This window comes from Branchiostoma lanceolatum, chromosome 14 (assembly GCF_035083965.1).
Source record: "Branchiostoma lanceolatum isolate klBraLanc5 chromosome 14, klBraLanc5.hap2, whole genome shotgun sequence".
Taxonomy (NCBI): Eukaryota; Metazoa; Chordata; class Leptocardii; order Amphioxiformes; family Branchiostomatidae; genus Branchiostoma; species Branchiostoma lanceolatum.
The window spans coordinates 12,102,594-12,115,783 of NC_089735.1; the positions used below are offsets into that span (position 1 = coordinate 12,102,594).

A 13,190-nucleotide genomic window follows, 5' to 3' on the forward strand; every position below is an offset into this window, starting at 1 on the left:
TTATTTTCCTGGCCCTTTCATAGGGCTCTGCCGATGTACACATACCGCCAAGTACTGTGGTATTATTTCCATCTATCCAATTAGGTTGAGGTTGCTATATTCCAAATATCAGCATGCATTTCTTGATTTTAAAAGAAAATTCTGAATTAGAAGAGGTCTGTTTTGGTAAGCGATATTCCAACTCCGGAGTTAATTTCGGCCCGCATTTAGCATCAACAGAACAAACTGATTGGGCGGTATACGTAGGACGACAGTCATATAAAGTACAGCTATAAAATGAACCAAAGGAGACACTCATTACTTGAATGATAACGCTTTAAACGCTCCCAGAGATCCACTGACATCAAACCGCGGCGTGGCCTTTAAGTTACCGGATCAAAACGGAAGACTCCCGTGCGCTCGACATGTCACTGCATTGAAGCCTCTTTGGTAATTACCATCAATAATTTACACATCTAACCCAACCCAATTTGCATTTCCTCTTCAATTGAATCCTTATACCCATTCCCTTTGATACATCAGATGAGAGGCATGGCAATCATATTCCTCTTTGATAACAATACCCTTAAGTTACCACCGTGATGTATTCTTTAGAAGTTTGGCCTTTGTAGTTATGTAGTTTGGAGAATTAGATTAAAGGCAACCAAAGCAATATTAGAGCCCGAAATTCGGATTTTAAAAGTCAATTTGTTCAGTAATTTCTATACATGATTAGTTCAAACAACACTATAACAATGTATAGCAACGTCCATCATGCAAAAATATGACATCGTTGTGATGTGATAACTCGTCGCCAGGATTTTTGTAGGCTTACGAAACTAAGGGAATCATCGTTCGACATATTTTTGCGCGGTTTTAAAATGCTCAAAGTATGAAGTTATTACGCAGATGTAGTAAATTTCACTGCCATAAAGATTTCAGAATTTTTTTTATTTCCATATTTTGGGACCTAATATTGCTTTGGTTGCCTTCAAGAATTGAGGCCTCGTAGGTGCCAATTTTATCAATTCATATTTCACATTTTCTTTCTTGAAAAACATAGAAAGGAAAAGAAACAACGACATGCAATAAACGAAACAATTAGCAGGGTTACGACTCGAGGAGTGCCAAGAGTTAAGTTTTTTTTTACTGGTTGTCACGATGAAGCATCTTCTCTAAAAATCACTGTGTGATCATATTTTCATTATACCATATTTTGAAAATAACGTATTTAGCCATGACCGTATGTGTCTGTGTTGTTGCTAAGAAGAACAGAAACGCTAGTTTTCGTTTGATGTTTAACGTTATATGGCAGCGTTAAAATACCATTTTTGCACGAAATTGTCACTTGCAATGAAAACAAAGATATGTTTCTTGGACTTACATTAGGACTTTAAGCGTTCGGTTTATTGTAAGTAGTTTGAAACCAAAGTAGAGAGTATGTTAAGACGCAACACTTGCTAGCGGTACCTTGAGCTGTTTCCTGATGTGGAGACTATCTGTTGCCGGTCGCCACTTTTCAAAACTTCTCTATTGCTAAAAGACTTTCGCCTCTATGTATTTTGTACGGGACGTTTTTCTCTGCCGAACAGAAACGGAGACGACATTTGCAAGCAGTCATCGTTCTTTGTTCGATTACAACGTTTTCCAGTCACACGTCAGTTCTAGTTTTTTTTTGTCAAATTATAAACTTAGTCTAAAATTCCATTACAGCTAACAAACTTATCTGAAGTTGAAAATAGGTCGTCCTGCTACTAATGCATATCGTGATCGCTAGTTTTTGTATGATGTTTATGTCAGCATGAAAATGTCAGCATGAACATACCCAAGAAATTGTCACTTGCAATGAAAACAAAGATGTGTTTCTTGGACTTACCTTAGGGCTAAGCGTTAGGTTTTAAGTAGTCTGAAACCAAAGAGGAGATTATGCTTACATGTTTTATCACAACAGCTACGAAAGATGCATGCGTACCAAGCAGACATTAATCGTTAGAAGGCGCTGCAGTGCAAGATATTGGACTGTACATGTGTGTAAGGACATCGAATGCAGTCCACACTTTTACCCTTTTCCTACTGGGTTTCCAGAGAAAAAATATACCCCCACTGCTGAAGTGCCCAGACACCTTTGAAACAAAGGGTACTGGTTTGATATTGCGTTTTTAGTTACTTCGCTTTACAACAACCGTGCGTGTGCAGCGTACGCATTCTAGAAATTCCCTTAAACCGACAATTGTCAGTGCTAGCATACAGAAAAAGCATGTGTAACCCGACAATTGTCGGGCTCAGCAGGACTATTAAGACCGTGATAGAGCAGTGCAAAGCGCGGAAACAACTGTAGCTAGCTGATTTTACTATTTACTGCCCGAATAGCTGATTACATAAACAAACATTTTCTCTATATTTTCGTGTTTTGTCATAGCAAGTTTTAATAACAACAGATCAAAACCAAAATGCAATCGTTTTATCACATCTATCTCTCTATAAGATAATGCAAAACTGATTAATGTTAATATCATTAAAGAAATTCGCTAACATGAGGCCACAGCACGTATAATTACCATATATGATGTTGATAATACCCGACTGAGTACCTGACACTTTCCAGTTGTAGATTGCTAAAATACATCCATTGGATCATTTAGTCCTAAATCTTTTTTTGGTAATAATTACACACAAAAAAGAGCATCCCTACCGACCGACCCTAATATTTTCAGGACTGAAACCGGAAACACAACATATTTTTTCCTAGGCCTAGACCATATAAAGTATCTGTATAGCTAACCAAAAGCTGATGTTATCCATACAGTTTACATGATGTGGCCTAACATACTAGCACTAGAGTGATGGAAAGACCACAATACTGCACAGAATTACTAGGTGTCGCTGTTGCTTACAACCGGAACCGGTCGGGTTACTGAGACTGATGACGTATGATGACGTTTCATCTGTAAACAATGATGGCGGACGAAAAGAAAGGTACGTACCTGGACACATATGGTACTGCAGTCATCGGACTTTATGTAGAACAAGGTGGCTTTAACTGGTCGGAAATTCAGTTGATTTTAAGGTTAGAAATTCAGGATTGGGCAGAGAGGCTCCAAATTATTCTGACGTTCTTGAAAGTTGAAATTCGAGGAGTGATCGAGCAAGTCTTCGTTTCCTACTTCCTCAATCAAAGTACTATGATTTTGGTCAGATCATAATCAGCTTAGACTATGCCAGATCACCTTACAGTCGATCAAATTGTAAAACATATATATTAGTGTTATCCCTGTATTGTTAGTCTATTCGTGTGTGTGTGTGTGTGTGTGTGTGTGTGTGTGTGTGTGTGTGTGTGTGTGTGTGTGTGTGTGTGTGTGTGTGTGTGTGTGTGTGTGTGTGTTGCTTTCAAGAATACTTTTTGGCACTATTGATTGATGATAATTATAAAAAAGAAGTTTAGTTTTTTTTACCACTCTCAAGCCCAAAACTCTGACGTTACCGCTTTACAATTCATCAAATAGGGGCAGACGGATTCAAACCAATTGTCCATCCTGTCAATAAGAACTTTTGTACAATCACAACAGGATGTTCCTGTCAATAGCCATGGCAAAATAGAATCAAGTTTTATCTTCATACATGTAGTCCCAATCTAAAGGCAACCTTCTCTACAAAACAGGAGGAGTAGATACACAAGCACCAGGCCAGCAGGCACCTCTCTACCCAGGGGCTCCCCCCTACCCCGGGGCACCCCCCTACCCCCAGGGGCAGCCTCCTCCCCAGGGTGCTTATGGACAGGCCCCACCACCCTACCAGCCCACCACCTATGTGTTCACCAACACTGCTGGACAGCAACCTGCTTATGTAAGTATTTTGTTCATATTGCATACCCGGTACTAAACTGCCTCATGGTATGACACAAGGTTTAATTTGTACTGGCATATCCAGATACATTTATTTGATTCACTCACATCGAGAAGGTCCCCACTCTATTCGAATAGCGTGGTGGGTTCTTTTATGTACTTATAAGTTGTGGACCTTGATTTAACGTCCTACTAGTAGTAGGAACGTGAGTGATGTGAGGAAAGTTGTGTTAAGTGCCTTTCTCGATTCAAGCGACATCTGGGTTTTGGGCTATACACCGTGTACAAAATTCCTGTCAGTAGCAGCCTTAAAAGTTTCAAACCTAGCATTTTGAGCAAACAAGTTGTCAAAACAGTTTGTTTTAGCTGGATATTGGAAACTGAGATATCATGCATGAATCAACATGAAGATCTGAGTTAATATGCAAGGTACACTATATCATAATTATCTTGTTATTGCTTCTAATAACTGTATCAGACAGAGCTACTCGTGTAGTCAGTTTGTCTGTGGAAGTACATGCAGGTCTAGCCTTTACAAAAGGGCCAGGAATCGAGAAATGTTGACATGTAAGGACCTACATGGACACGTATGTATAAGGGTCTCATTGCGCAACAGTTTTGGCACTGTGCCAGGTAATTATACTCTGACCAATAGGTCGACGCCAGGTAATTATACTCTGACCAATAGGTCGACGCCCCCATAAGACTTAAGAGGGGCATCAGCAGACTACAATGGAGAAAGAAAGCAGTAACAGAACTTTCCAGATAGAAAAAAAACTATTATAGTTCACCAGGTTTTAACTTCTACAATACATGGTCAAAGGGATTTGATGAAGTGAAAGCTACATTACTGTCTGTCATTTTTAACTGCTTAATGGTTGGGTTTCTGTTTAAGTATCATGTTGAAGCTCTGCTGCTAGAAAACTGTTACGATCTTCCAACCCTTCATCTGCTTAAAGATTACTGTGTGTAGTACTGTGTGCCTTTGCAACAGTTATGCATGTTAAGCCAAAATATTGTTTCGTGACAAATGTATTGTTCAGAAGTAGACTAGTTTAATTTGCCATACGTATACTTTGTGTCTCATACAATTGTTGAGCAAAAAAACATACAGACGATTTATAACATAGGCACCAAAGTCAGCATTTCCTTTTTCCTACACCTTTCAGGTGCAGCATGTTGCACCTGGCCAGGTGATCCATTCAGGCCCGGTCCCCAATGACTACCTGGCGTTTGCCATCATCACCACTATCTGCTGTTTCTGGCCGACTGGGATCTGCGCCATTCTCAAGGCAGTGGAGGTGGGTTTTTTGGCCATGCCTCTGGGGAGGAGCGAATTTTTTATTCGTTATTGGTTGGTCATTTGTTGACATTAAAAAGTACAGACTGAAAACATTTACTTTTCAGTAAGTAGAGAAAGTCCTTAAAGGGTCAACTGGACATGAATATGGCCACAAAAATCATTAACTAGTTTTTCATTTCATTTTTTTACCTCATGTAGAGCATAATATCAAAGTATTTCAGAGAGCAAGAAATTTAAAATTTTCGATTCTACCAATGCAGCAAAAGATTGTTAATTGCTCCTTTAAAACTGAGTACATTTCTTCACTCTTGTGCATTTCTAAGATACGTAGAGAAATTCAGAGCAGTCTGGCTTTCTTTATCTACATGTTGTTTGTTGTTTCTCTCCCCAGACCCGTGACCTGATCGCCCGTGGGGACATTGCTCGCGCGAATGACTCCTCCCGCAAGGCAAGGATGTTCTCCATCCTTACCCTGTGCATCGGTCTGTTCCTAGTCCTGGGGGTCATCGTTTACATGATCGTACTGTTCACAGTCCTCCTGCCCAGCTGGGTAGGCCATGGACCGTGATCAGCGGCTGATTCCGAGGCCACACTAATCTGATCAATTGGTTCTCTGGTTAGAAAATAAAGCTGAACTGGAATATCAACATGAAAACAGAGTTGGGGGGGGGGGGGGGGGGAAGGCCTGTACTTTGGTTCACACAGGTTTTAGGAGTGAGTAACCTTAAGGAGGTTTCCTTGCTTTTGATAAGCCAGCCCAGCTATCTATTTTCATCTTGATGTCACTTGAGATTGTCTGATAACCATGGAATCATATTGGTGTGGCTTCCCTTTTGCTTACGTGTTTAAGCATTCTGTTGTTTTAACAGTTGACGAGGTATTATACCCAGTAGCTATGTGCCTTTTTTGCTCGCTATCTTTTCAGTCATTTACTACACAAGGACTCTAGATATTGTATTTTCTGAATTTTCTTAAGATAAAGCTTAGACCACTGTGTGTATTGTGTGAGTTCACAATGCCTTCTTACATGAAAAATCAGGACCATTCCATTTAAAATTTCTGGACAATTGTTTCATGGTGAAACGGTGTGGAGCTAAGGGTTTCAAATCATATATAGACCTAACTGAACATGGTACATATTAGCAGAATTGAAGAGGGGTTAAAAATGATTGACTGCCCTGTCCTAAGATTTTTTAAACATAATACTATTACTACCGGTAGCCTTTTTTAAGATTTGTGATAGGCGGTTTTACAGATTCAGAGAAGGGAAAAGAGAAGCATGCCTGTAACTAAGTTTAAGTGACTTTTAAAGGTTGTTGAGAATAAAGTAATACTCAAAGGATTTCAAAGACATGCTGTTTAAACATATGTATTGTGAAGATACATGGCACTTGATATAATTAATGATATCATGTCTCATTGTTCTAAGCAACTACTCAGTCTCTACCATAGTATTTTTTAAGCAGAACAAAATGTATAGTTTTTACTGTTTTAACATTTTAGGTGAAATGATTGTTGATATCTTTCTGGGGGGGTTGCTAGCGGATTATGTTTGTATGGCTTAATAATACTGTCATTTCAACTGATTCTGTTTTTATAGTGTACTAGGAGTATTTGTCTTTAAAAAAGGTCATGTTTTATAAAAATCATATAGGAACAGATATAACAAAATCTGGCACCAATTTATACAAGGTGTATTATTATGAGGCTAAAAGTAAAACCTTTTCATGTACTCAAGATTTAGTATATAGTATACACTACCAAGTATGTACAAACTTTCTACAGATCATCCGAGAAGGGGCTGTACTAATCGCCTCCATGGAGCCAGCTCCATGGAGCTAGCTCCATGGAGGCGATTAGTACAGCCCTGCGGCAAATTTTTTTCCAACTCCATGGAGCCAGCTCTACGCACTATGAATGCATTTATATGGTTCATGTCACCATCAAGAAAAATACATATGCATGGTTCACGTCACCTTGAAGAAAAAAAATCTTACTAAAAAAATCAAGCTTCATAGAGCTGGCTCTAGCACAATGAATGCAGACACATGGGTCACGTCACCCTAAAGAGAATTTGCATAGTAGTACATTTTAGCTCCATAGAGCTAGCTCCATGGAGCTAAAAGTACAACCCCACGGCAGCTTTTCAGCTTCGTAGAGCTGGCTCTTTTTCCAGCTTTGTAGAGCTGGCTCTACGCACTTTGATTGCATACTCATGGTTTGCGTCACCCCCCATTTTTGTTAATACTCCACCATGGAGTATTGCCAGTGATAGCTCTGGTTAATGTTAAATAAGCTTTATAGAGCTGGCTCCACGCACAGTGAATGCAGACTCATGGTTCACGTCACCCTCAAGAAAGTTTGTATCCCTTTTAGGTCCATAGAGCTAGCTCCATGGAGCTATTGATACAACCCTTCGGCATTTTTCCAGCACCGTAGAGCTGGCTCTACGCAAAATGAATGCAGACTCATGGTTAACGTCACACTCAAGAAAAAAAATATACTCCGCATGTATATACGTTCTGGTTAACGATAGCGGGCTTCATAGAGCTGGCTCCACGCACAATGAATGCAGACTCATGGTTTTCGTCACTCTCAAGAAAATTTGTATATATGGTTCACGTCACCTTTACAAAAATAGAAATTACTCCTCCATGGAGGGATTTTACATAACGTAACTTGGCGGCTCCACGCACAATGAATGCAATACATGGTTCACGTCACCTTTACGAAAATAGAGATTACTCCTCCAAGGTGGGCTTTACAGAACGATAAATATAACTTGGCGGCTCCTCGCACAATTAATGCAATACATGGTTCACGTCACCTTGACAAAAATCACTCCCCCATGGAGGGCTTTACCGAACGATAAATATAACTTGGCGGCTCCTCGCACAATTAATGCAATACATGGTTCACGTCACCTTGACAAAAATCACTCCCCCATGGAGGGCTTTACCGAACGATAAACATAACTTGGCGGCTCCACGCACAATGAATGCAATACATGGTTCACGTCTCCTTAGTCCATAATCCATATAGCCTATGAAGGAACTCCCTAGAGCTCTTCTGCGACCCGTCCTTGGAGGTCAGTGCTCGTAGAGTCCTGCTGCAGTCCCGTTAGAGACTACAGAAGACTAAGAAGGGACTACCGTGGCTGTGTCACCATTTTTATGCGGTGGTCATGGTGTTCGTAAGACCTTGGCGACCAGAACAAATACGTGTAGGAAAATGTATTCATTTGTTTATACACTGAATATTTATTTCTTTGGTTGTGCCTTGGTAGAAGGAAGGTAGATTGAGCATTCGTGTCACCGCACGTTTGGTCGACGGGAGACTAAAGTTGCTGAAATCAAAGGGACAAGAGGATAGACCTGCACGAACATGCCTGTCGTGAACGTGCAAAAGAAAGGGTTGTGTTGTGTTGCATTGTATTCAGGGCTATTATATTGCATTGTAACGGAGCCTGCAAGTGAAACCCTGCCCGCCGGGCCGGAAATACAGTCCTGTAACTAATTACAGTTGCTAACCCCCTGGTGAATGAGGATTGCCCGTTACTCTGCAAACAAGTCAAATTTATGGTTGGCGTCACGAAATCAGCTATTAGTAATCATTTCAGACTAAAGCACTAGTATATAAACCACAGATGTAGAATATCTCCACAGTAGTAGCCTCTACCAGGCTCCGTCCTATCGTTGGGAAAATACAGTAGTAGAAATCAGCCGAGGTACTCCGCTATACAGGTAGGTCCGCTATACGTAAGGTTCCATTTCGATCTAAACTAAAATTGTTGTTAATGCTGTACGTGTGCGTTGATAAACAAACATTAGGGATATATGTAGTTTGTTATAGTTTGATTGTTTAACTGACTGAAAGCAACAACTTCACTGTCCTTTGTCATTGAATAAAAATGAACCCTGTGGTTTACCAAGGAGGTTTAAATAGAAATTAGAGCCCCCATTATAGGGCCCGGGGCGGAACGCGGCCGGCGTGAAAAAGAAACTTTCACACCATGAAACCTGTGGTCTGCTGTGAGACACGCCCACGATACTCTCTGCCAGTGAAAAATGTGTCACCCGGCTGTTGCTATGGTAACGGCCCCCGAAAGTATCTACTGGATGTAATTATGTAAACAAAATGCGGCCGTGCATACACGGGACCGCCGCGCGAGTTCATTGTTCTTATTTGGAGGCGCGGAAGGCGGTTAGATCAGAGGCATTTGTCGGCTCCTTGCAAACACAAAAACACCCAACGAGAGCAAGAAGGTTTTAGATCTACATGTATGAATAATAACTTATTGACGAGAGTAATATCATGCGCCTTTATCTTTTGTACGATGAAATTGGAGACAAAAATCTTAAATGTTGACATAATTGTTAACTTAAAATCTAAATCGAACAATAAAAAAGGTACCCACTAGTACCGTTAGTAGTACCACGGAACGACCCAAGCGAGCGGCGCCTTTAACCTCCTTGGTAAAATGTTGCAAACTTTATGACATAGGCAGCCGATGTAGCTCTAACATTTACCAGGACTTTTTCCAAAAGCGGATAGGAGGAAAGTGACGCCACTTTGTCGCGTCGACTATCCAGATAACACAGGCAGATTCCTGGTAGTCTCTACCAGACTAACTACGCCAGGGTTTCACTTGCAGGCTCCGTCCTAAACGGGCGAAATGTGATATTCACTGTGGACTGACTCTACTGGCTAATTATTCCTTTTCCTGCCGAATTCTACGATTCATACGCCCGTAAGAGGGCCTGGTGGAGGCTAGATTTCTGGCATGTGACACGGGTCGGAGTTTCCATTACAGTTTCAGAATATTGCAATTTCTGGGTGCAAGGTCTAGGGACATCATTGCATGCAAGTTTCGTTACAGTGTAGAAAAATCAAAAATAAATTGTTGTCAATGCTGTACGTGTGCGTTGACAAACAAGCATTAGGTCTATATGTAGTTTGTTATAGTTGAATTTTTAACTGACTGTAAAAGCAACAATTTCACTGTCTTAATTGAATGAAAATGAACCATGTGGTTTACCTTGGATTTACACATTAGAGCACGAATTATCTGTTATAGGTGGTCCGCTGTGAGACACGCCCACGATACTCTCTGGGAGTGAAAATGTGTCGCCTGGCTGTTGCTATGGTAATGGCCCCCGAAAGTCTCTACGGGATATAATGATGTAAACAAAATGCAGCCTGTAGTATGTTGACAACAGGGGACCGCCGCGCGAGTTCATTGTTCTTATTTATAGGCGCATAAGGCGGTTAGATCAAAGGCACTTGTCGGCTCCTTGCACACAAACAAACCAACAACGAACGAGAGCAAGACGGTTTTATAAATAACGCCTACTTGACGAAAGTAGTATTATGCGCCTTTAGTTTTGTACGATAAAATTGGAGACAGAAAATCTAAAACGCTGACATAATTGTTAAAACGTAAATCGAACAATAAAAAAGGTACCCACTATACTACTAGTAGTAGTACCATGGAACGACCGAAGTGAGCGGCGCCTTTGTAAAATGTTGCAAGTGAACATAACATAAATATTATCTGAACTTTGCCAACTTTTTGCCGAACGTTACGTTAAAGTTTTGACCCCCGCAACATGTGTTTGCTATAATATATAGTATACAATTTTTCTAGTTGCATTGCTTTGATTTTGCATTGAAAGTGCGTGGAGCCGTAGGAAATACATGCGTCAACAGCTTGTAATCATTGTAAGTTCGCTAGCGTTCTCCGTAGAGATGTTTTTACATTTTTCTTAGCGGTAACGTTAACCATGATTTTGCATTGAAAGTGTGTAGAGCCATTGGATAACACGTTAGAGCAGGCTGTAAGAATCGTTGGCCGTAGAGTGGCGTTCGCATATAGAGATTTTTACATTTTTCCTCGGGGTGACGTTAACCCTGATTTCGCATTGAAAGTGCGTAGAGGCATTGGGATACACGTTATAGCAGCTATCGAGCATGGTGGCGGTAGAGCGGCGTTTCCGAATAGAGATTTTTACACTTTTCTTAGGGGTGACGTTAACCCTGATTTTGCATTGAAAGTGCGTAGAGGCATTGGGATACACGTTATAGCAGCTATCGAGCATGGTGGCGGTAGAGCGGCGTTTCCGAATAGAGATTTTTACACTTTTCTTAGGGGTGACGTTAACCCTGATTTTGCATTGAAAGTGCGTAGAGGCATTGGGATACACGTTATAGCAGCTATCGAGCATGGTGGCGGTAGAGCGGCGTTTCCGAATAGAGATTTTTACACTTTTCTTAGGGGTGACGTTAACCCTGATTTTGCATTGAAAGTGCATAGAGCCAGCCAGCTCCATGGAGATAGAAAAACTTTGCCGCAATGCTGCACTAATCTGCTCCATGGAGCTAGCTCCATGGAGCCAGCTCCATGGAGCTATTAGTGCAGCTACTATTGGATCATCCTTATGTAATACAACTATATGTACACTTTGAAACTATTTCTGCTTTATGAAGCTTCTCTGTCCAAATAAAAGATGACTTTCATCAATAATGGTGCCTTTTATTTTGTTGTAACGTTAACGAAAGAATGACATTAAGATTTTAAAGATGAATATCATATTCTAGTACTAGTACTACATCTTCTTAAGGTGCTTTTTCTCCATAGGGATCATACAGTCATATGAATTCCAATTCTCAGTCATGTACATATGGAAAAGCCATGTACTACGAGTATGATGTAGATATATGATTATTAGTACCATAAAGCCACACATGTACATGTATGCATACACAAACCATTCCGTTTTCTGGACAAAAGCACACAAAAACTTATGTTTCAAATTCTCTGGTAAAGGTAGAAAACTAACTCCATTGGTGGACAGGTCCCATTGACCAATATCAAAGCAAAATTGTCATTCTGGATCTTGTATGAACTTGAACTACATGTAACATCTCTCAGCCCTTATACAGGGAGGGTCAACTGTAAGAAGGTACCGGTATGTATATTTCAACATTAAATGACCCATGCTTTCTGACAAAACTCTAGCAAAAGAAAACTGGTCTTTCATCTTGAATCCCTCTTAAATTTAGCATGTCTGCTTGGTAACATGTTGTACAATGTCTTGTATTGCACTTGTAACAGTGGGGATCAACCTCCACTAACTGACCAGTCTAACTGGTCCGGACCTTTTAGCCTAGTGGTTAGCGTGTTGGATTCCCAAGCCATGCGGATCAGGTTTTTACACACTGGCGGATAGTATACATCAAAGAGGCAACCTCCTTGTTGTATACATGAAGAGACAGGTAGATACCAATATTTCAGCACACAGGTATGTGTTCCTTATTTCTGTTGAACGGGGAATGTTAGTTGATCGAAGAGGTTGTCGATCTTCTCTTGCAGGAGGTCCACGATGTCAGCGGAGATGAAGAGATGAGTGTCGTCTAAATCCTGCATGACAAACTTCCTGCCCAGGGCGTTCTTCTCATCCAGGTGGAGGAGGAACTGCTTCATGGCTGGGTCACTGGTGAAGAAAGGGAGGACTGTTTTGTTACCTCAGACAACACAACATAACTGTAAACATCCACTACATACTAGCAACTATCAAGTCATGAATATGACAAACTCCAAATCGTCAGATGATTTTACTTTCTGTTGTAATTTCCAATGCAATTAAAATGTTAATTTAATTATTTATCATCGTATAGTTTATTCCACTATTGCTACTGATAGAAATATGGGGTGATTCATCAAAGTTCAGATGTTATGATTCTTAAAAAATGACATATTTGTGTTACAATATCTAGGTACCTTATAACGAGTAACATATCTAATATGATACTTCTGAAGAGTCTGAAATGTATAAATAGATACATAAATAAACTATTGTATGCTCTCTATTCAGGAATTCTGTAAATGTTTATTCTCTTAGAAATATCACTCACAGTGATTAACTATCATAATAATACAGGCACAAATTATGGAACTAGCATGGTTCAGAATCAGCACGCAGTCACCAGTCCACTATAATTTTTCTACAGAGAACCACTCGATATGCTCACCATTCAACCAGCACTCCTTTCAGGACATTAACCAT

The 13,190-nt window shown here is 40.3% G+C and overlaps 1 protein-coding gene across 1 annotated transcript; it reads left to right on the forward strand.

Moving 5' to 3' along the window:
* The first annotated feature begins 2,875 nt into the window (after window positions 1-2,875).
* Window positions 2,876-5,787, forward strand: LOC136448496 (proline-rich transmembrane protein 1-like). Its single transcript, XM_066448072.1, has 4 exons — window positions 2,876-2,955; window positions 3,638-3,822; window positions 4,991-5,122; window positions 5,516-5,787. The coding sequence occupies exons 1-4, from the start codon at window positions 2,934-2,936 to the stop codon at window positions 5,690-5,692; spliced, it is 516 nt and encodes a 171-aa protein (XP_066304169.1). The 5' UTR covers window positions 2,876-2,933; the 3' UTR covers window positions 5,693-5,787.
* Window positions 5,788-13,190: the final 7,403 nt, after the last annotated feature.